This window comes from Ranitomeya imitator, chromosome 6 (assembly GCF_032444005.1).
Source record: "Ranitomeya imitator isolate aRanImi1 chromosome 6, aRanImi1.pri, whole genome shotgun sequence".
Classification (NCBI taxonomy): Eukaryota; Metazoa; Chordata; class Amphibia; order Anura; family Dendrobatidae; genus Ranitomeya; species Ranitomeya imitator.
This window is the reverse complement of record NC_091287.1, coordinates 249,189,588-249,215,043: the sequence shown is the minus strand read 5'-3', so window position 1 is coordinate 249,215,043 and position 25,456 is coordinate 249,189,588. Positions and strand designations below refer to the sequence as shown.

The 25,456-nt window shown below is 43.2% G+C and overlaps 1 protein-coding gene across 1 annotated transcript in view; it reads right to left on the bottom strand.

Moving 5' to 3' along the window:
- ELP2 (elongator acetyltransferase complex subunit 2) overlaps positions 1 to 25,456 on the bottom strand; it is a 196,298-nt gene that overhangs the window by 134,906 nt on the left and 35,936 nt on the right. Inside the window, exons 4-5 of the mRNA XM_069730578.1 lie at positions 20,438 to 20,588; positions 7,932 to 8,009 (exon numbers count right to left, since the gene is read on the bottom strand). Of these exons, the coding sequence (XP_069586679.1) occupies positions 7,932 to 8,009; positions 20,438 to 20,588 (229 nt within the window). The remainder of the gene's footprint in view (positions 1 to 7,931; positions 8,010 to 20,437; positions 20,589 to 25,456) is intronic.

Sequence of the window (25,456 nt, the reverse complement as noted above, 5' to 3'; positions counted from 1 at the left end):
AAAGAAAAAATCAGATAAAAATATGAAAAGGTGACCAAGACTATTCTGCAGCGCTTGCTTGACGGTAGTGTTTTGTGTGTTAAATGGGTATCTCAAAACTTGGAAGCTATTTGCTAAATATATATCAGAGAATAACTTCATGGTCATTAGGGGTCTAACCAATGGGACCTCCAACGATCCACAAAACTAGGGTTTTGAAGAATCATGTGTGACTAGAGTGGTGGTCGGCCCATCACACCACTGACACGGGGCTACTAAAACTGTCATTTCAATAGACTCCATTCTTTGGAAATTTATGTCAGTAAAGTTATTAAATTGCTTTAGTTTGCATTAAAATAAGAAAGTTTGTCATTGACTTGCTTTTATGTAGCAATACTTGTATAGCAATAGTGGAATTAATGTACGCATTACTCGCAGTGCGCTGACACGCATTGTATGTCTATGTTTCTTTATTGGCCGGCATATTTGGGCACCCACATATTGACCCCTTCACCCCAAGGCGATTTTCCACATTTTGTTTTTTCCTTCCCTTCTTCCAATAGCTATAAATTTTTGATTTTCCTGTCAATATGGCACTATGACAGCTTGTTTTGTGTGGGACCTGTTGTACTTTTGAATGACACCATTCATTCTACCATATAGTGCACTAGAAAACTGGAAAATAATTAAATTGCTGTGAAATTATGATTCCCTAGGTCAATATGATTACGCTGATACCCAACATGTATGGGTTTTTTTTTTATTTATGCAGTGAAATTTTTTTTAGAAATTTGTTTGAAAAAAAAGTTTTTGCGTTTGTCACCATTTTCCCAAGACTCGTAATGTCCTCATTTTTTGTGATCTTGGGCTGGGTAAGGTCTTATATTTTGCACCCCAAGCTGACAGTTTTACCAATACCATTTTGGGGTAAATATGATGTTTTTAATCGCCTCTGATTTCATTTTATTGCAATGTTGCGGTGCCCCAAGAAACTTAATTCTGGCATCTTGATTTGTTTTCTTGTTAAGCTGTCTACAATCAGATTAATTTACTTTAGATTTTGTTAGATTTCTTAATGCGGCAACATAGGGCGAAAGGAGGGGCTGTGATATTAACTTGTGTTTTGTTTTTTTTTTATATTTTTTTTCTAATTTTTACTTTAACCCCTTAGTGACAGAGCCAATTTGGTACTTAATGACCAGGCCAATTTTTGCAATTCTGACCACTGTCACTTTATGAGGTTATAACTCTGGAACGCTTCAACGGATCCCACCGAGTCTGAGATTGTTTTTTCGTGACATATTGTACTTCATGTTAGTGGTAACATTTCTTCGATATTACTTGCAATTATTTATGAAAAAAACGGAAATATGGCAAAAAATTTTAAAATTTTGCAATTTTCAAACTTTGTATTTGTATGCCCTTAAATCAGAGAGATATGTCACAAAAAATAGTTAATAAATAACATTTCCCACCTGTCTACTTTACATCAGCACAATTTTGGAAACAAAATTTTTTTTTGTTAGGGAGTTATAAGGGTTAAAAGTTGACCAGCAATTTCTCATTTTTACAACACCTTTTTTTTTTAGGGACCACATCACATTTGAAGTCATTTTGAGGGGTCTATATGATAGAAAATAACGAAGTGTCACACCATTCTAAAAACTACACCCCTCAAGGTTCTCAAAACCACATTCAAGAAGTTTATTAACCCTTTACGTGCTTCACAGGAACTGAAACAATGTGGAAGGAAAAAATGAACATTTAACTTTTTTTTGCAAACATTTTAATTCAGAACCATTTTTTTTATTTTCACAAGTATAAAAACAGAAATGTAACCATAAATTTTGTTATGCAATTTCTCCTGAATACGCCAATACCCCATATGTGGGGGTAAACCACTGTTTGGGCGCACCGCAGAACTTGGAAGTGAAGGAGCGCCGTTTGACTTTTTCAAAGCAGAATTGGCTGGAATTGAGATCGGACGCCATGTCACGTTTAGAGAGCCCCTGATGTGCCTAAACAGTGGAAACCCCCCACAAGTGACACCATTTTGTAAACTAGACCCCTTAAGGAACTTATCTAGATGTGTGGTGAGAACTTTGAACCCCCAAGAGCTTCACAGAAGTTTATAACGTAGAGCCGTGAAAATAAAAAATCACATTTGTTTACACAAAAATGATCTTTTCGCCCACAAATTCTTATTTTTGCAAGGGTAACAGGAGAAATTAGACCACAAAAGTTGTTGTGCGATTTCTCCTGAGTACGTCGATACCCAATATGTGGGGGTAAACCACTGTTTGGGCGCACCGCAGAGCTTGGAAGAGAAGGAGTACCGTTTTACTTTTTCAATGTAGAATTGTCTGGAATTGAGATCGGACGCCATGTCGCGTTTGGAGAGCCCCTGATGTGCCTAAACAGTGGAAACCCCCCACGAGTGACCCCATTTTGGAAACTAGACCCCCCATGGAACTTATCTAGATGTGTGGTGAGAACTTTGAATGCCCAAGTGCTTCACAGAAGATTAGAATGCAGAGTCGTGAAAATAAAAAAATATTTTTTTTTCCACAAAAAAGATTTTGTAGCCCCCAAGCTTTTATTTTCACAAGGGTAACAAGAGAAATTGAACCCCAAAAGTTGTTGTCCAATTTATCCAGAGTATGCTGATGCCCTATATGTGAGGGTAAACCACTGTTTGGGCGCACGGCAGAGCTCGGAAGGGAAGGAGCGCCGTTTTGGAATGCAGACTTAGATAGAATGGTCTGTGGGCGTTATGTTGCGTTTGCAGAGCCCCTGATGTACCTAAACAGTAGTAACCCCCCCCCCACATGTGACCCCATTTTGGAAACTAGACCCCCCAAGGAACTTATCTAGATGTGTGGTGAGAACTTTGAATGCCCAAGTGCTTCACAGAAGTTTAGAATGCAGAGTCGTGAAAATAAAAAAATATTTTTTTTTCCACAAAAAAGATTTTGTAGCCCCCAAGTTTTTATTTTCACAAGGGTAACAGGAGAAATTGGACCCCAAAAGTTGTTGTCCAATTTATCCCGAGTACGCTGATGCCCCATATGTGGGGGTAACCCACTGTTTGGGCGCACGGCAGAGCTCAGAAGAAAGGGAGCACCATTTGACTTTTTCAGCGCAAAATTGGCTGTCGTGTTTGGAGACCCCCTGATGTAACTAAACAGTGGAAACCCCCCAATTCTAGCTCCAACCCTAACCCCAACACACCCCTAACCCTAATCCCAACCTGATCCATAATCCTAATCACTAACCCTAACGATAATCACAACCCTTACCCCAAAACAACCCTAATGTCAACCCTAACCATAACCCTAATCAAAACCCTAAATCCAACACACCCCTAATCCTAATCTCAACCCTAACCTCAAACCTAACCCTAATCCCAATACACCCCTAATCACAACCCTAACCTTAACCCTAATCCCAAACCTAACCCTAATCCCAAGCGTAACCCTAATACCAACCCTAACCCTAATACCAACCCTAATCCAAACCCTAACCCTAATCCCAACTCTAATCCTAACTTTAGCCCCAACCCTAACCCTAAGGCTACTTTCACACTTGCGTCGTTTGGCATCCGTCGCGATCCGTCGTTTTGGACAAAAAACGGATCCTCCAAATGTGCCCGCAGGATGCGTTTTTTGCCCATAGACTTGTATTGCCCACGGATCATGACAGATGGCCACACGTCGCGTCCGTCGTGCACTGGATCAGTTGTGTTTTGGCGGACCGTCGGCACAAAAAACATTCAATGTAACGTTTTTTTGTACGTCGCGTCCGCCATTTCTGACCGCACATGCAAGGCCGTAACTCCGCCCCCTCCTCCCCAGGACATAGATTGGGCAGCGGATGCATTGAAAAACTACATCCGCTGCCCACGTTGTGCACAATTTTCACAACGTGCGTCGGTATGTCGGGCCGACTCATTGCGACGGCCCCGTACCGACGTAAGTGTGAAAGAACCATAAATTTAGCCCCAACCCTAACCCTAAATTTAGCCCCATCCCTAACCTTAGCCCTAACCCTAGCCCTAAACCTAACCCTAGCCATAACCCTAACCCTAGCCCTAACCCTAGCCCTAGCCCTAACCGTAGCCCTAACCCTAACCCTAATTTTAGCCCCAACTGCTGTTCTCCTGCCGGCCGGCAGATGGAGACAGATGGCGGGCGCACTGCGCATGCTCCCGCCATTTTCTTTTGCCGGCGGCCAGGAGGAGCAGCAGGAGGACCCAGGGACACAGGTGAGTATGATAGGGTCCCCGAATCCCCCTATTTCTCTGTCCTCTGATGTGCGATCACATCAGAGGACAGAGAATTACACTTTGATTTTTTTTTATTTTTTTTTTTGCGGTCGCCGGTAAACAATTACCGGCGATCGCAAAACAGGGGTCGGTAAAACCGACCCCGATCATGTTCTTTGGGGTCTCGGCTACCCCCGGTAGCCGAGACCCCAAAGATTCTCCCGGTGCCGGCCGGCGGGCGCACTGCGCATGCGCCCGCCATTTTGAAGATGGCGGCGCCCACCGGGAGCCACAAGGAGCACCGGGGGAGATAGGTGAGTATCGGGGGGCTATCTGGGACCCCTTTTCTCTGTCCTCTGATGTGCGATCACATCGGAGGACAGAGAAATTAAAAAGAGATCGCGTTTTGTTTTTTTTTGTTTTTTTTTTGCGATCGCCGGTAAACGGTTAATTACCGGCGATCGCAAATGCGGGGTCGGTACAAACCCCCGAATCATGTTCTCTGGGGTCTCGGCTACCCCCGGCAGCCGAGACCCCGGAGAAAATCCGACTCTGGGGGGCGCTATTCACTTTTTCCACAGCGCCGTTAATTAACGGCGCTGTGCTTTAAGTACCCTTAGCGGCCGCCGTTAAAAGGCGTATCGGCGGTCGCTAAGGGGTTAATAGTCCCCTAAGGATACTTGAAGCAGCGATTGTCCAATTGCCTGTGCTATACATAGAAGGCTTCAACCCTGTGTAAAATAACGATCTGTGAATGCTGGCCACGAGCCAGAGTTCACAGGAAATTCACAGCTATCAAATGAAGGGAAAGATGCGGGCTCAGTGCCAGAGCCTGCATCAAAGGCAGGAACATGGTCAATGACGTAAATATGTGTTATCGGTCATGACCAGGTTAACCCCTTCATGACCTGGGGTATTTTTGTTTTTTTATTTTCGTTTTTCACTCCCCTCCTTCCTAGAGCCATAACTTTTTCTTTTTCCGTCAATATGGCCATGTGAGGGCGTATTTTTTGCGGGACGAGCTGTACTTTTGACATAATTGATTTTAGCATGTCATGTACTAGAAAACGGGGAAAAAAAATCCAAGTTCGGGGAAATTACAAAAACAGTGCAATCCCACACTTGTTTTTTGTTTGGCTTTTTTGCTAGGTTCACTAAATGCTAAATCTGACCTGCCATTATGATTCTCCAGGTTACTACAAGTTCATAGACACCAAATTAAGAGTTCATAGACACAAAACATGTCTAGGTTATTTTTATGTAAGTGGTGAAAAAAAATTCCAAACTTTGCTAAAAAAAATTGCGCCATTTTCTGATACCCCATGGGGGTGGAGCCGCATATTCATTACTGTAATAAGCGGCACCACATGACCGCTCATACAGGACAAGCAGCGACGCTGAGAGGATGTAAGCGCCGAGGGAGCTGGGTAAGTATTTTAATGCCAGCGGGGGGGGACGCACAGGGGGTGGGAGGGGGCAGATTACCGGCAACTTTATTTTAAAAACAAAAATAAATTTAAAAAAATTATTCATTGTAAGTGGAGAATTTTGAGATTTAATGATCATTCCTGATGGAGTGAAGTAGATATCTCTTATTAGTTTTTATTTTCATTGTCAATGTTTGATTTATGAAATAGAAATTTAAACAATGGGTACTGTTAAGGCTATGTTCATACGTTGCGATAGTGTTGCTTTTTTATGCAAATTATAGCTGCTTTTTACAGTAGCAGCAAAAGCTATGAGATTTCAGAAATCTTAAGCACACACATTGTTTTATTTTCCTGATTGAATTGGAAAACTATTTTTAAAACTGCAGTATGTCAATTCTGTCAGCGTTTTTGCATTGTAATGGGCAAATGCAAAAAAGCAGCAAAAACCGTTGCCATCATTTGCCATTAATTTTTGTGATTTCCTCAAGATTAAATCAAAATGTCTTGGTCTCCTCACCTGAGAACCGCAGTTAGCATTGGTACAGTTTGTGTTATGTGTAAAAGTGAACAATGCTTTACCAGTGTGGGAAATTGAACAATACCTGACCAACCCAAGGGCAGACCAATGTGACAAAAGTAAACAATGCTTGACCAACAAAATGCTCTACCAATGTGTTAGGTAAACTAATCCCAACCAATTCAACTCCCCCTGCTGTTTTTACATTTGCAATATTGTGTTTTTTTCATGAACTTTTTTGTTCAGAATAGTCACTTTTTTCAGACATAAAAATCCTTTTCAACTAAATAATTTGATCAAATTTCCATTTTTTCAAAAAAATTTGTATGGTGCCACATATGTCTTAAATTGGTGGCCAAACAACTTGCATTGTTCATGCCTAGTGGAAGCAAAGCTGAACATTGGGATCCTGAAAAAAAGCAGAAAAAAAGTAAGCAAAACCTGCTTTTTGACTGCAACTTTTTTACTGCAAAGGTTTTGGCTGCAGGAAAAAAAGGAATGTGTGAATATAGCCTTAAGGTGTGAGGGGTATTTTTTATTTTTATTGTTCATTTTTTTATAATATGCAAAGGGGTGTGTGGCTCTCCTCCCAGGCTTCGCACCATTAATCATCCATCTTTCCCAAGAATGTTCTTATTAAAGGGGTTGTCTGGTCCACAACGATAAGCCTGCAGTCACTCTGTGTGACTGCAGACTTACGTATCCTCCTAACGCACGCACTGTGCACTGGGAGGATTCGATGGTTTCTAAACCGGGACCGGAGGGTATGGATGCATTATACATACTCCCAGCCAGGACCTGTCCAGTGAGCATGGCCTCACCCCATACACTTGTATTGTATTCAGCAAGGCCACGCCCCATCTAGTGATGCGGCCATCCAGTGGGCATGGCCGACTAGATGTCATGGCCTTGCCCCATACAAGTGTATGGAGCAAGGCCATGCCCACTGGCTGGTCTTTGGCCAGGAGTATGTATAACGCATGCATACCCTCCAGGTCCCGACTCAGCGAATCCTTGTAGCGCAAAGTGCGCACGCTGGGGGGATTCATAAGGCTGCAGTCAGACAGAGTGACTGCAGACTTATCGATTTGGACCAGACAACCCCTTTAAAGCTAAGCCTGGTTCCCATCTCGTCCCCATTTAATGTTAGGCCTGGTTTGGCACATGGACGGTCCGTAATTCTAGTGACTTGCCTCTCTATGTGAGGTACAACTTGTCATGGCTGTATGGCCTTTATGCTTTTGGATCAAAGAAAATTAGCTAAGTAGCTCATGTTTTTTGCACATATACAATAGTGGAGTTCTCATTTTCATCAGTCGCAGTGTGCTGACTATGTCTGTATATGCTTGTATATTATCTACGGTATATATTTATTTGTGCAAATGCATACAAATTTAATACGAATGTTGAGTGGGCCCTTTTTCAATATGTTTTTTTTTTTTTTTAACCTCAAAAATAGGTCATCAATATTAAATAGTCAGGAAAACCCTTTTATATTAAGCTGCTGCTTTTTAAGAAAAGACACTATTAACTTGAAGTGAGAAATGTTTTTAGTTATCCATAAAATCATCTGCATTTTAAGTAAATAATCAAAGGAACATTTAGACTAGAAAAAGAATATGGCGGACAAATAGTAAATTCCCTTAGTTTTAGTGACAAGGTAAACTCTAAATGTCATTTCAGAGCCATCGCGCTTTCTAACTTCATTAGCAATGATAAAACGTTGGAGAACTCTACTCACCTCCACTGCCAGGCAATACCGATAAGCAGACATCCAGAACAAATCCATTTCCAAATGACAACGTTTGCAGACTTTTAGCTAAAAAGGAGCATCGTGAGAAATCCATTAGGCTAGTGCACCCTTCTACAGGAGCCAAAGAGAAAAGTAATGCCAAAGGCTCGAGAATAGTATTAACAAGCTCACTTTTAATGACTTGGCCTCAAGTGCTGAACCTATTGTGCATGTCTGACCCGTTATGCTTCTCAATTTCAACCAAGCAGATAAATGGAAAGAATATTACTCATGTCCTATCACAGAGAAGTGTATTGATATTTTAAAGAATTCACAGAGACCGTTGCGCTCTCGTTTCAGACATGGACTCCGCATATATTATCACAGTCTACCGCTGCTGCTCAAAACCCTAGGAAAAAATAATATGGCATGCATCTCAATCCCATTAATATGTGATATAGCAGTTAGGTTTTCAGATGAAAAATCATCATTTTAATGGATCTAACATGGAAACCAAGTTCTTGAAGCATTTTGGCCAATGGAGACTGCATGAAATGGACATTTAGAAGACAAGTGTCTATTAACCGCATTTGATAATGGGATTCACAGCAGATACAACTGACCATTGATCAGGGGTGTAACAATCACCGTCGCAGAGAGGGCGACATTTAGCTGAAATGTACTGCAGCGCAGAGACCCACCGGATCCCTGCTCCACAATAAATGCAGCTGAAGTAGATGTGCCAGTCACAGTGGCATAGCAATGACGTTATGCATCGCCCATAGCAGGCACGGCGAAGTCAGCTGACGGCTACAGAAGAAGACGTTGCATGTCATGGGAGTGGAGAAAGGTGAGAAGATTGCAGTATTGATTTTTTAAAATGTGTAAGACAACAGCGGGAATGGGCACATTACAGGATGGGCCCAGGTGGTGGGACAATATACCAGAGGCCAGCATGGGGGACATAGATTACTGAAAGGGGCCAGGATGGGAGACATTATTACTGGAAGGGGCACAGGATATTGGACATTATTACTGCAAGGGGCAGAGGATGAAATATATTTTTATGGAATACAGTAGTTCCAGGATGGGGCACATTATTAAATTATCGAGGGGGGGCAACATGAATGTCTTTTTAGGACTTAAAACTTTACAATGGTTAACAGATCTGACCAACATGTAGGTGGAAGACAGGTCAAATTATTGCACCTGGCCCATCTGACTAGATACACCATTGACATTCCAGTGGCAGCTTTGCAGGAGGTGATAGGCTACGTTCACATTAGCGTCATGCGACGCAGCGTCGCCGACGCAACGCACGACGCATTGGAAACGCACGCAAAAACGCACCTTTTTTGACGCAAGCGTCGGACGGATGCGTCGTAAAACGCAGCGTTTTTGGTGCGTTTTTGTTGCGTTTTTACAAAAAACGCAGCGTTTTACGACGCATGCGTTGTCAAACACTGATTAGATCTTTACACACAATTTAGTGTCTAGACACTAGATAACACCACCAATGAATAGAAGAGGGTGGGTTTAGTGTCTAGACAATCGATAATGCCACCAATGGGTAGATGGGGGTGGGTATTAATGTAATAGTGGTATATATACCCCGGCATACATTATTTCCAACCATAGAGCATCAAGATGGATCGTCCCATGGAGAGTATCTACCTCACTTTTCAGCTGGAATTAGCCCTTGCTATAGCTTATGCTTTTGCCTGTCATGAACAGAGGAGAAGAGACAAACTACGGAGAAGGAGTCGTCGGCGTTTTTGGCTACACCCTATAGTGGAAGTCCGAGAGAGTCGTGGAGCCTACCATTGTCATTTTTTAAAGTAACGTGTTTTGTTTTTGTGGGGTGGGGGATTGTAATTAAAAATGAAAAATTCTTTCATACCAATTTAATTAATTATATTTATTTATTTATCTTCTTGTCAGTTTCCTGGCTACCGGAGAGACATTGAGATCACTGCATTTCCAGTTTCGGATTGGAGTCTCAACACTGTCGGGTATTATTGCCGACACTTGCCGCGCATTGTGGGACAACCTCCGGGAGGAAATTTTACCCATCCCTACAAGAGAAATATGGCTTGCCAACGCCCAAAAATTTGAACAAGTGTGTTCTTTCCCTAACTGTATTGGAGCCGTGGATGGGAAGCACATTAGGATTACCAAGCCTTCAAGAAGTGGATCTCTTTTTTTTAATTATAAAAAATACTTTTCCACCGTGCTGATGGCAATTGCAGGTGCGGACTGCAGGTTTCTCGCTGTGGACATTGGAGCTTTTGGTCGTGCAAATGATTCACGGACATTTAAGGAGTCTGATATGGGCCGAAGATTGTAAAATAACAATTTTAATTTTCCCCAGCCACGACCTCTTCCCAACACCGACGGCCCGGCCCTGCCATTTGTTGTTGTTGGTGATGAGGCTTTTCAAATGAGTGGCAACCTACTTAAACCTTACTCAAGTCGTGGGTTGGACCGCACCAAAACTATATTTAATTACAGACTGTCCAGGGCCAGAAGAACTGTGGAGTGTGCCTTTGGCATCCTGGTCTCCAAATGGCGTATCTTAGGATCCGCCATAAATTTGAAAATTGAGACAGTGGATGAGGTGGTGAAGGCGTGTGTGGTTCTCCACAATTTTATTATTGATAAAGAGAGAGTCAACGTGGAACTTGATGAACCCATACCAAATCCATTGCCTGATTACCAAGCTCATCCTCTGCGGACAACTTTGGAGATTGCTCATATGAGGGACCAATTTGCTACATACTTTGTTTCTGATGTTGGCCGTGTTTCATGGCAAGATCAAATGGTTTAATTCTTCGTGTTATGATGCCATGTAAACACCGTGTAGTCCATGTCATTTAACCATCCTATGTTTGGTTATTGTTATAATGTCCCCTGATTTTCTAATGCGTTGTGTTTTGAAATAAAGTTCTTGTGCCTTTCCGTTTTCACCAAACAAATCTCCCATACGTTTTTTCATAGTAATAGAATTGTAAAATCCAATATTGAAAGTAATGTGTGTCACACAAAATTTGTGTGTTCCATAGTTTTGACGTATAATAACATAATCGGCTCCCACCTTGTCAACCATTTTTAATCCTGCAGACTATTTGCATATGGAACCTGGCTTGACAAGGAGGGAGACGATCATGTTTGCAAAACTCTACAGAGTTAATACTATTGTACTCAGGATGCTAGAATTTGTCCAGAGTAAAATAGTGGCGACACTGTGAACATTGCTTCCACCTCACCTGACCAATAATCTTAAGGTACATTAATAAAAGTATTATCCAACGATACCGACCAGTGATACGACTGGATCGAGATCGTTGTTTAGTTGTCGCGTGGTTGCTGGAGAGCTGTCACACAGACAGCTCTCCAGCGACCAAAAAAGAGCAAGTCCCGTGTAATCTGGGTAAAAGCGCTTTGCCATAATCACGATGTTTACCATTGTAAATGTAATTTTAAAAATTACAAAAAAACCTTACACTCCGGTGTGTGAAACGTCCATCGCCGTCAACTTCCCGTACTGTGGCAGCCCTAAAGCACAGCACAGCGTTTATTATTAAGTCAACGGTGTGCTCAGCTTTACGGGCGGTAATCACAGTGTCAGTGCGGAAAGATGACGGCGAGGGACGTGGTAGACACCTTTTTATATTTGTGGGGTATTGTTCACTTTTTATTTGAGTGTTTAAAACAGTGCACTAGTAAACCCAATATTCCCTTGTTTAAAACAAAGACATCGCTGGATTGGTGTCTAACTCGCCAATCCAACAATGACAGCGTCTGATCAGTTACCCAAAAAAAATTCCAAATCATTCGCTGACACCAAAAAACTCACAGCAGGGGCTCAATCGTTTTACGATTTCAGAAAAGATAACGTTGGTTACACATAAAAAACCAACTTTATCTATACTGAAATCGTTGTGTGATGGTACATTGTAAACTTGACATATTGAGCAATGCTGTTTGTGTTTGTAACATCTGAGTACAATGAGCGACAGCCCAATAAAAAAAGGAAAAAAAAAATTGATACAATATTGTCACACATTGCACATCAGGTGTTACAAAGACAAGATTTGTGTGTACAGCGCAAGGTGTGATTTGGTGCAAACTTTATTTGAGACAATAAAAACCAAATTTTGTTTGAAAAAATATAACAAATTTATTTAGGGTCCAAAAATAAAATTGGGGAAAATGTTTTTATGGGGTACCAATATCCGCAACTAAAGGGGATTCATATCCCACAGTTTTTTGGGGTGTAAAGGAGACCGAGGAGGAGGACGAGGGGGAGGAAGCAGCATACTCTATCACACTAGACGGGATGCCGACATCAATCCAGGCAGTGGATGGTGGCGAGACTTGGAAAGTAGCAGGTGAGGGAGGAGGAGGGACGACCAGTGTCCTTGGCTGGCTACTCTGGCTCCGGGTCGACCCAGGCTGTGTTGATGGTGTACTCCTCGTTGACCCAGGCTGGGTACTGGGTGTACTCCGTGTAGACCCAGCCTGGGTACTTGGTGTGCTCCGGGTCGACCCGGGGTGTTTTCTGGTGGTACTTTTGGGAGCAGCCATAGCCAAGGACGTAGTGCTTGTTGTCGTCGTCGTCTTCTTCTTCTTTTTCCTCCTCTCTCCCTCTGGGTGGGGGTCGGCTTCCCGTCTGTGTCCCCTTGAAGGCCTGTCAGGCTCAGAACTTTGGGGCTCTGTTCTGTGGTGGCGGTGGCCCTCGGCACGCGGAGCTCTGTGGTGGTGCTCTGCAGCAGGAGTCGGAGTCATGGCAGCCAGCGATGGTACTGCGGGCATATTTGTCGCTGACTGCATGACCCGAGCCTGCTGCAGAGCACTGACATATAAATTGTTGCAGCCCTGCATGAACGAAATCTGGAGTTCCGGCGTAAGATGTTCAACCATGCCGTTTGTGAATGGCAGTAAAAAAATGTTTGGCCGGCCTCGAGAGATCCGTTTCGATGTTTTCAAGACGCCGTTCGATATTGCACATTTTATCGCACAGCGCCTTGAAACCATTCTGAAATACGGTGCTCAGATGTAAAAATTCGGACATGGGCGCCCTGTCCGAGGCCCGCTGACGCTGTCGGGAAGACCCAAAGGAAGGAGCGACAGAGGCCTCGGCCAGGGGAACATCTGATGGACCGGCTGCCGGTTCGCCAGATTGTGTTGGTGCAGACCTGCTCTCGCTGTGGGATGGCTGCGACTGTTCAGATGGCGCTTCACAAAGGACCGCTCTTGAGGGTCGGACAGTCTCGCGGGTGCTGCTGTGTGTTCTGTGAAAACATAAGGAAACCATTAGTATACAAAATATCACATTTCACATGCGTCATTAAACTTTACCGCCAGGTATCCATTGCCGCCATGAATATTAAACTATTTTTAATATTGACACTGCATATGCACCATCAATATTAAAAAAAAAGGTATTTATTTATTTCTAAATAGTCACCCATGGTTGTGGTTTGCAACGCCAGACAATTATGCTTACGTTGGAACTGCCATGACGTCACGGTCATGTGACCGAGACGTCATCACAAGTCCTGCGAGCTGAGCAACCATGGGAACATAACCTGCCTTGCAGTTGAAGGTATGCCGTATCTATTATATTTTACTTTTTTGTGTATAAAAAATCGTGGATACACATGTATAGCCACTATACTACTCCACTATTAAATATTGGCTGGGCTTGGCCAATCTACTATTTTTATGTATACTTCAGATTTTAGTGAAATTGCTAAAAGTCAAGCTCACCATTGTTGTAATCCCAGAAGGGAGCCGCTGTGTCAAGTGTGAGAAGACCAGAAATGAATTACAAATTCAAGGTCAACGAGGTGTGAAAAGTAAAAACAAAATTCACTTTAATCAAAAGCAGAGGATGAAACATCTGCACAATACAATAAAAACACTATCTACGCGTTTCAGGTCTGATGTTCCCTGTCACCTGAAACGCGTAGATAGTGTCTATTGCATTGTGCTGATGTTTCATCCTCTGCTTATGATTGAAGTGGATAAAAGTATGTATTTTTTACTTTTCACACCTCGGTGAACTTGCCTTTTTTTCTTCATTTCTATACTTGGGACTTGCCAAAATAAATGGCTGGGCAATAAGCAACGTGGCTGGAATGTAGTATGTGAATATGCATGTTGTAAAAACTAGGTGTGTGCATAGGTACTATACTTACTCTCTGCTTTCAAGGACCGGTCGCAAGAACTGCAGTATACGGTTATACTTGTACACCGAGGTCCTTGAAGCAGCAGCACCACTACGAGTCTGTCCCTCCTTTTTCAGGCCCCTCCGGAAGCGGTCCTTCATGGAGCGCCATCTGGTCTTCAATTGTTTAACTGTGTATTAAAAATAAAAAATAAAAAAGGTTTTAGATAATATATTGAAAACGATTATGCAACCGTGTGCAATCCCAATAGAAGACATCACAGACGGTTGTGTAATCCTGGCATGATGGGTCACAGCAGCATTTTGGAAATACTTACGGAAACTAGCTTTAGCCTTGGAGGAAGCGCTGTCGAAGCCATCCCACAGCGATTGTGCCACCTCCAACCACAGAAGCCGCAATATGCCCTGGTCCGCGTGCCGGGGTCACGGCTGTCCCACAACGGGCCCCGTGCTTCTATTGATGCCACCATAAGGTCGATATTAAGTGGCTCATCCAGGGCCCGTTGTGAAACCTAAAAAAAAATAGAAAATATTAATGTTTGAAAGGTAAAAAAAATTGTCCCTACCTCCTCCACCGCCACCTACTACACACAACACCAAAACCTCCCACCAACCCCCATATCCACAAAAAAAAAAAAAAAAAAAATAGGTTTGAAAGAAATACTTACGCTCCGTCCTGCAACCACAGCTTGGCCCCGTGGTCCCTGCTGCTGCTCCCTCTGTTCCTCCTGGTCCTCCTCCTCACTTGAAGAAGCCTGCAAAATAGTTTACCAAAAAGTTGAGTGACCCATCTACAAATGACAGCGAATATAGTAAGCAATAGTAGATCATGGACTCACCGGACTCCTCAGCGGTGGGGTATTGCTGGAATCACTGCCGCTGGCCATGACTAATAATGCAAATCTGAAATAAAGAACAAAAAAACATTGATACTATGCTCCTATGCACAATCCAGCAATAAATAAAAAAAAAAAAAAAAAAAGTCATTTAAACCACAAAGAACATTGCACTCCAACTGAACTAAAGCTGAGCAAACAACACTGCCACATTGATTAAATTAAAGAAACAATGGCAGAGACAACCCAATGGCAGAGTACAAAAGCCTAAAGATAAGAAAACTAATCTACAACAGACCCAATGTAGTAATCACAAAAAAGGTTTTTTTTTTTTGTTTTTTTTTAAAGTACAGAATGCACGGAGCAACACAAAAAACACAATATTTTTTTTGGAAGTAATACATTAACAACACCCAAAAATTAAGGGCATAAACATTAATAACACACCGTACTTTACAATAAAACAGACAGGGCCGGAGACAATAAAAGGGCATACAACGCCATACATCACAACCATAAACATACAACAATGTCTTTACACAACCACAGTGCAGAACATAATACACATCTTGCAATAAAAAATTAATAAATGTAATAAAAGGGCGCAGAATCATTCTATACTACCATACTTTAATATAAAACCGACAGGGCCGGAGACTATTAAACGCCATCATATAACGCAAGAATAAAACATCACAACTGAATTCAAAAAACACCACCAAACCAAAAAATGGAAACGAAAAATCTATCCTAGAAAGAACAATAATCAAGGCCGCAGACAATGAAACGGCATCCTATACAACGCCATACATCACAACCAGTCTAAAAATACCACAATATCTTTAACCACAATGCAGAATATAAAACACAACTTGCAAAAATAATTTTAAAAAACATGTAGAAAATGCACAGAATCATTCTATACTTACATCTCTGGACAGCGGATGAGAAGACTGTAGTAGGAGTAGATGTACTCTGTAGAGTAGCCTGCAGCATAAGTGACAAACAATCCAACATTTTCTTTATATATGGGGGATGTTTTTCTCACTGTTTGCACTGTCTAGACACTGTCTAGACACTTTTTTGTTTCTTTTTATCTAACGACGCATGCGTCGCACAACGCACGCAAAACGCACACCCGCGACGCAAGTGCGTCGTCAATACGTTTCAATGGTAAATTATAACGCATTGACGACGCACGAGCGACGCGCGCGTTTTTTTGACGCTACAAAAATGCTACATGTAGCGTCTCCGACGCCACCCAGGTGCGGTGAAACGACGCATGCGTCGTGCGTTTTACCGAAAACGCACGACAACGCAACGCATGCGTCCCCAATGATAAAGATAGGGGCCCATGACGCATGCGTTGCCGTGCGTCGGCGACGCTGCGTCGCGTGACGCTAATGTGAACGTAGCCTTACCTTTCATTGTAAACCTGTCTGTAATGATAATGAGATAACTGCTGAAGAGCAAGATCCAGAGAATAGAAATTGTGAGTCTATGAGGCTTGGTGGGTAGAGTGAAAAGTACTAGATTTCAAGATTTTTTTTTAACAAAGATAGGAATAAGAAACATTAAAAAAAAGATACCAAACGTGTAACAAACAATTTTCAAACAGCAGATTATTTTCTAATGACTAAATGAAGTTGCTTGTTGCAGTAACCTGAGGACCCCATTCACTTGCGGTACACTGCGCTGGAGCAATGGCATATAGCAACATTTGGCTGTGTGACCTGTGTCGCTGTCAAAGTCACCGCATAGCCCAAGCCTAATCCTCAATCAAAAACTATATTGGGCCCAAAGGCAAAGGTCAATTTACTGCTGCTTTCAAGTGTAAAGGCCCCTTCACATTAAGCGACGCTGCAGCGATACCGACAACGATTCGGATCGCTGCAGCGTCGCTGTTTGGTCGCTGGAGAGCTGTCACACAGACCGCTCTCCAGCGACCAACGATGCTGGTAACCAGGGTAAACATCGGGTAACTAAGCGCAGGGCAGCGCTTAGTAACCCGATGTTTACCCTGGTTACCATGCTAAAAGTAAAAAAAAACAAACACTAGATACTTACCTACCGCTGTCTGTCCTCCAGCGCTGCGCTCTGCTTCTCTGCTCTCCTCCTGTACTGTCTGTGAGCCGGAAAGGAGAGCGGTGACGTCACCGCTCTGCTTTCCGGCTCACAGCCAGTGCAGGAGGAGAGCAGAGCACAGCGCTGGAGGACAGACGGCTGTAGGTAAGTATCTAGTGTTTGTTTTTTTTCACTTTTAGCATGGTAACCAGGGTAAACATCGGGTTACTAAGCGCGGCCCTGCGCTTAGTTACCCGATGTTTACCCTGGTTACCAGTGAAGACATCGCTGGATCGGTGTCACACACGCCGATCCAGCGATGTCTCCAGGGAGTCCAGCGACGAAATAAAGTTCTGGACTTTGTTCAGCGACCAACGATCTCCCAGCAGGGGCCTGATCGTTGGTCGCTGTCACACAGAACGATTTCATTAACGATATCGTTGCTACGTCACAAATAGCAACGATATCGTTAACAATATCGTTATGTGTGAAGGTACCTTAAGCTACGCAAAATACTCAAAGTAATAGTTACACAGACAGTTTAGTGATAAGGTATAAGGAGGGATAAAGAACATTTTTCTGTTGCTACTACATTTTATTTGGTATATTTAAAGTTATAATGTGAAAAACAATTATAGAAGACAGAAGCACATAGTGGTCTGGCAGTTACACCTACATTTTTGGGGTGCCACACTATGGGCTATGTGAATTTTATTTATTAAAAAAAAGTACATACACATAAAGCTCAAATAAACTGTTCAGAAAATACTAACCTAACATCCATATAGAAAAACAACATACAAAACGGTAGAGTCAAGTATGTGCACTTTTCAGATTACAAGAACATAAGGCCATTGCCATATCCTCATGTAAATTCCCAACACAGAGGCACAAACCGGTCATTCATACAAAAAGCAATCTACTATATAATTGTCTAAGGGTCACTTCCGTCTGTCTGTCTGTCGTTCTGTCACAGATATTCATTGGTCGCGGCCTCTGTCTGTCATGGAAATCCAAGTCGCTGATTGGTCGCGGCAAAACAGCCACGACCAATTAGCGACCGGCACAGTCTGGCGGAAAAATGGCCGCTCCTTCCTCCCCGCAGTCAGTGCCCGCTCTGTACTCCCCTCCAGTCAGCCCTCACACAGGGTTAATGCCAGCGTTAACCAACCGCGGTGTAACGCACTCCATTAATGCAGCTATTAACCCTGTGTCATCAACTTTTTACTGTTGATGTGTATGCGGCATCAATAGTAAAAAGATCTAATGTTACAAATAATAATAATAATTAAAAAATAAAGGTTATTCTCACCCTCCGCCGTCGCGCCCCGTCCTCGGCAGTGCATGCGGCAGGTTCCGATGCTAAGGATGCTATGCGAGAAGGACCTTCCATGACGTCACGGTCATGTGACCGCGACGTCATCACAGGTCCTGCGCTCATACCAACCCTGGGACCGGAAGCTGCTGAGTGCACCGCACACAGGCGACTCGACTACAAGGGCTCCCTCGGAAGGTGAGTATATGTTTATTTTTTATTTTAACCTGTTACATACGTGTCTGGGCAATATACTACGTGACTGGGCAGTATACTACGTGGCTCTGTGCTGTATACTACGTCACTGTGCAATATACTACGTCGCTGGGCAATATACTACGTGGCTGGGCAATATACTACGTGGCTCTGTGCTGTATACTACGTGGCTGGGCAATATACTACGTGGCTGGGCAATATACTACGTGACTGGGCAATATACTACGTGACTGGGCAATATACTACGTGGCTCTGTGCCATATACTAAGTGACTGGGCAATATACTACGTGGCTCTGTACTGTATACTATGTGGCTGGGCAATATACTACATGACTGGGCAATATACAAGAGAGAATTTGAGTCCAAGAAGAGGTTTCACATGTACCCATTCAGATGGAGACGTTTATTCTCGGTGAGGTAGGTCAAGCGTAGGACCTCGTATAAGAGAGATGCCGTAAAGTGGCTACGAGGTACACATAAATATGGCCATTTTTATGCGCTAAAAGCTCTCATTTTTCATATTTCTAGTGCAGTAATGCAGTTCAAATTTCGTGTTTTCAAGTTTGCATGTTTTGGCGCTGCAGTGTGCTGCCCTTTTTACTTAACTGGGCAATATACTACGTGACTGGGCAATATACTACGTAGCTGGGCAATATACTAAGTGACTGGGCAATATACTACGTGACTGGGCAATATACTATGTGGCTGGGCAATATACTACGTCACTGGGCAATATACTACGTGACTGGGCAATATACTATGTGACTGGGCAATATACTACGTACCTGGGCAATATACTACGTGACTGGGCAATATACTACGAGGGGCGATCCAAAAGTAATGATAATCGGTTATTTCTATTGCACACAGAATTGAAAATAAAATGTTTTCTTCTCTCTTAGGTACCCACTAGTCCAGGAAATTTTTTTTTACTTAAATAGACCAAGATTCCCGGGAGCTACATTCATTTGAATATGAACTGCCGAGGAATGAACATCAAAATGGAAAAAAACGAGCTCAGAGCTGTCATCAAATACCTCTGCTTGAAAAAAAATGACTGCCAAAGACATACACAGCGACTTGGTGGAAACATTGGGGGACTCTTCTCCTCCATATTCCACAGTTGCACGCTGGGCCAAGGAATTTAAGCTGGGAAGAACATCGACGGAAAATAACCATCGTGAAGGACGCCCATCCACGTCCCTCAATGAAGAAAACGTGGAAAAAGTTGAAGAAGTTGTATTGGCAGATCGAAGAGAGGGTCAAGATCAAGAATTCTTTTCGAAGGGAATTCTAAGTTTAGAAAAGAGATGGACTAAATGTATAGACTTGTTAGGAGACTATGTAGAAAAATAAATTTATTTTTTGACTATATTCATTGTGTTTAGTATTGATTATCATTACTTTTGGATCGCCCCTCGTACATGGCTGGGCACTATACTACGTGGACATGCATATTCTAGAATACCCGATGCGTTAGAGTCGGGCCACCATCTAGTTCAGAATAATTACCCATTTATGTCTTGCACCAAATCCATAACAGTTAGAAAATTGAAGGCTCACCTACCACCTGATCTTAGAACAGCAGATTTTATTCTGGCCTATATGATCAAAGGTGGCCCGGAGAGAATTATGCTTTGCTTTCGCCATTAAGGTATAGTAGAAGCATAGTATACAAACAATTTTGACAAGTTTTGTTTTTAAGCCATTTTCGTCTAAAAATCTACTCTTCATATTTCTAACCTAATTGTCTAACTGCTTACATGACACCACTCCACCTTACTGCCACTTCCCATTATGTATCAGTTTATATGTCCGGATTACTGCTCTGCAAGAATACATTTCATGGAAAAGAGTAGAGTTAAACACTAGCTGATTAACGTGACTTACTTGCTGAACCACTTCTTCGCCATATTCTGACAGTGCAGTCTGATGCGGTTGAGGCCACAAGAAGATCATGCTCAGAGTCTGAAGGCCAATACACAGCATGAACTGCAAACACGGCATCAGTGTGACCATCCAGTACTTCACTGTGCACGAGCTAGAAAGAAGAAAAGTGGACGTTACCAATGAAAACCGATTAAAAAACAAAAGGACCCACTAACTGAAAAAAGACCAATTTATCATTTGCGATTTATTGCAGTCACTTTTCTTTGTTGTTTTGTGGCATTCAAAGATGTTTTTTTGTATCAAATTTTTCAAAATGGTGCATGCGGTTTATGAATTTAGTGCAATTTTTTTTTTAAAAATTGCTCTTTATTTTTGTCTTTAACCATTTTTTTCACATTTAGCCACAATGAAATTTGCACATTTTTTTTATAAAGTCGAAAGAATGCACTAAATTGAAAACTCCCCTAGAAACCTTACTCCAGGGGTCAAACTGAAGTGACATGTGCCAAAAAAGGAGCATATAAGGTGCAAATACTAACGCCAAATAAAAAGGAGCAAACTACTCCAGGAAAGTGGAGAAACAGCAATGATGACTCAGGGCTAAGTCTTATGAAAGCAATTCTTCTTCCACTTGGTGCTAATAAGAAATGATGAGGTAATGGACATACTTGGAGATTGCAATATGCTTAGTTCTTACGCTAGGAAAACCTTTAACAGTATTTAAGTAAAGCATTGACAGTCTTTATGGTATATGCATAGAGCATCATTTAGATGTCGGCATACCCACATCGTTTTTGAAGCAGGGACGATTTCTTTTCGGAAGCCATCTTGGACATTTTGTGGCGTCTTGAACGGCAGTGGTTTTTTTAATCATTTGAACAGTGTGAAAATGGATCCAGCTCACACACCAGGGTGTTGATAAAAATCTTTCATTTGGCCTTATTTCATTCGGCCAGACAACATTGCAAATTTAAAATAGGGAGTGATGTATAAGAAGAACCATAAGCGTTTTGAACAATACAGTTCTTGAACACTGGTCATTATTTTTTTAATAATACTATCCATTTCAGAAGCCAGAAATGATAAAAAAGGAGTTACAAAAGACATAAATTATACACAGCAAGTTATTTTGACATGTTCATTCTTTTTGCAGTTTTTAGAGTGTCCTTCAGGCTGAATAAGCCCGAAAAAGACACTGTGTACACATACTATCAAGTTATGTTCACAAAAAGTATTTTGACACAGAATTCAGAGTGGATTCTGTTCCAAAATCCAAGTAAAAAAAACTAAAATACGCTGTGAATAAGCTTGCTATTGACATCAATACTGATTTTTCAATGCATTTTTTTCTTAATGTGGATTTTTCAACCCGAGATGACGATATAAAAGAAACTCTGTATGAACATCCCCTAGGGTAAGTTCACACAGTTCTTTTATGTGAAATGTGAGTTCTTATTGATTTAATGGTAAAAGCTACAATACAATTCCAACAGCATTTTTTTATTTTTACCAACAAGGCTTTGAAAATCTCACTTCAGAAAAAAAAAAGTGAAACAATGCTTCTTTGATGCAGATTCCTTTCCAAACTTGCAATTGTCAAGTCAAAAGGGTGTAAAAAAACATGGATTTTTGTGTTACTCACCTTAAAATCCTTTTCTCCGAGTCGTTCATTGGCTCAGGACTGTGGATGTATGCTACTGCTGCCAGGAGGCTGACACTAAGTAGATTAAAAAAAATTAGCTGCTCCTCCGACATATACACCCTGACACTGGCAAAGACAGCTCCAGTTTGGTACAAAAGCAGTAGGAGAGAAAGTAAAACAGCATTAATGTAGAAACAACATGTCTAGAATAACTCCACCGGCTGAAAAGAGACAATCAACAAAAGTAACGGTTGGGAGCTGTGTCCCCCAATGAACGACTCGGAGAAAAGGATTTTACGGTGAGCAACACAAAAATCCATGTTTCTCCTTCGTCTCATTGGGGACACAGGACTGTGGGATGTCCCAAAGCAGTCCCTGGGTGGGAAGAAAACCCAGCTGAATAAGCCCCTAGGCACTTACCACTTATAGGTGTGCCACCGCTGCCTGAAGAATCCTTTTACCCAGACTTGCATCTGCAGAGGCCTTAGTATGGATGTTATAGTGCTTGGCAAAGCTGTGCAGAGTGGACCAGGTTGCAGCCTTGCAAACCTGTTCTGCTGATGCCTGGTGCCGAAGCGCCCAGGAAGCCCGCACTGCTCGAGTGGAGTGTGCCTTGATCCCAGCCGAGACGACCGCACCCTTGATGCGGTAGGCTTCCTGAATAGTTGACCGTATCTATCTGGCTAAGGTAGATTTTGAGGCTGCGAGTCCCTTCCTACGACCCTGAGGAAGGACGAACAGAACATCTGTCTGACGAAAAGATGCAGTCCTTGAAACGTATCTCCTCAGAACTCTCACTAGGTCTAACATATGGAGAGCTTTGTCCACACGATGCATTGGTGCTGGACAAAAAGAAGGTAAGACAATATCCTCGTTAATGTGGAATGAGGAAACCACCTTTGGCAAGAAGAAAGGTACTGGCCTGAGCACAACCTTATCTTGATGAAACCTTAAATACGGAGCCTGGCAGGACAGGGCCGCTAGTTCTGAAACCCGCCTAATGGAGGTTACGGCTACCAAGAACACAACTTTCCAAGAGAGGTACGATAAAGAGACGTCTTGAAGAGGCTCAAAAGGAGCCTCCTGTAGAGCATTTAAGACCAGATTAGGGTCCCAGGCTTCCAGGGGGGGCCCTATAAGGCGGTACCTTGTGAGAAACTCCCTGTAAAAAAGTTTTTACCTGTAGATTGATAGCTATCCTACGCTGAAAAAGCACTGACAAAGCTGATATTTGTCTTCCGAGGGTACTAGGTGCGAGGCCCGAATCCAGGCCGGCCTGAAGAAATGCTAGGATGTTAGTAATGGAGAAACGAAGAGAGGGAATACTTTGTTTTCTGCACCATGAAAGGAAAACCTTCCAGGTGTGATGATAAATTCGCGCTGAGGTGGATTTCTGGGCGCTAATCATAGTATCAGCAACTTTCTGAGAAAACCCGGCCTGCGTCAGAATCCAAGATTCAACAGCCAAAGAGTTAAACGCAGAGCCTCTAAGTTCTGGTGGAATATTGGACCTTGTGACAGAAGATCCGGACGAGCTGGTAGCCGCCAAGGAGCTTCAGCGAGCAGCTGCACCAAGTCTGCATACCATGACCTACGAGGCCAATCTGGGGCCACTAGAAGTGCAGGAACTTCCTCTATCTTGACCTTCCTGACCACCTTCGGCAGTACTGCCAGAGGGGGAAACAGATATGGGAGCAAAAACTGTTTCCAAGGTAGAACTAATGCATCCACCGCGATTGCCTGTGGATCTCGATACCGGGCGACGAACCTTGGAACTTTGGCATTCAATCCTGAGGCCATTAGGTCCACGTCTGGGGTTCCCTAACGCTGGCATATCTGCAAAAAAATGTCGGGATGGAGAGACCATTCCCCGGACGCAAGGCCCTGCCTGCTGAAAAAGTCCGCTGCCCAATTTTCCTTGCTCGGAACATGAACCGCCGAGATAGCAGAGTGGTTCCTCTCGGCCCAGCAGAGGACTTGCTTTACCTAGTGCATGGCTGCCCTGTTGCGGGTGCCTCCCTGGTGATTTATGTATGGCACCGCCGTGGCATTGTCTGATTGAATCCTGACTGGGTGGCCTGCCAGAAAGGGATTGAAAGTGCTGCAGAGCCAGCTGAATCGCCCAAATCTCCAACAGGTTGATCGGCAGGATTGACTCCCTTGAGGACCAGCGTCCTTGAGCTGTGTGGTGGCAAAATACTGCTCCACAACCCAGCAGGCTGGCATCCGTTGTGACCACCAGCCAATGGACTTGGGGAAAAGGCTTTCCCTGCTGCAGAGAGGGACTCATTGTCCACCATGTAAGGGCTTGTCTGATCTGGGGAGACAGACGACACTTGAGATTGGATGGGCTTTTGTCCCAGGATGCTAAAAGCGCATGTTGGAGAAGGCATAGATGGAGTTGCGCAAAAGGCACAGCCTCTATCGCTGCTGCCACCATCCTTCCTAAGACCCTCATGCAAAACTTGATCGTGTGGGCGCCTGGCTGGTGAAGGACCCTCGCTTCCTGCCAGAGGGTCAGGACCTTGTTTTAGGGAAGGACCGTCAGACCTCGGGAGGTGTCGAAGACCATCCCTAGAAAGGAAATTTTCCGGGATGGCACCAGAGACGACTTCTTTAAATTCACTAGCCACCCTAGGCGAAACAGAGTATCCATAGTAATGCTGACATTCTCCTCGCACGCCCGGAAAGTTGAACTTTTTACCAAAAGATCGTCTAAATATGGCATAATGACTATGCCAACCGAGAAACAGGTGGATCTACCGAAGGAGATTCCGCCCATTTTTATGTAACTCAGGGGAAAAAGGATATCTTGCACTTAGAGTCTTTTGACCCGAGAAGCGCCTGTCCGGCCTTTCCATGTGGCGCTGGACTAAGTCCTCAAATTCAGGATGAGCGGAAAAAACTCTATGAAGCTGCTTGAACCTCTTAACAGACACCTTATGACCGGAAGTCAAGGTGACTTCGTCCTCCACTCCCAAGGTTTGATTAACGGCCTCGATGAGGCGGTCTACTGACTCCTGGTAATCAGGAGCCTCTAAATCGAGGAAACCTTTGGAATCATAGTCCAAACTGTGTTCACTCACCTCTGCAGGTGAGGGAGAACTGGACACGGAACTCCAGGATGCAGATGCACCTGACGGACCGGGAGACGCTGGATGGGTTCGTTTCCACGGCGTCTGCCTAGAGGGAATGCGGCGCCCCTGCAGGACAGAGGATCCTGTGAACCGGAGGATTTTTCTAAGACAGATGAACCGTCGTCCCTGGCCCCAGCCGGGGTCTGAAGGGACTCGATCCCCTTAGTTAAGGACGTCATAGACTGCGTCAAGGATGCGACCCATTCAGGGTGGGACACCACAGTCTCAGATACAGGCACA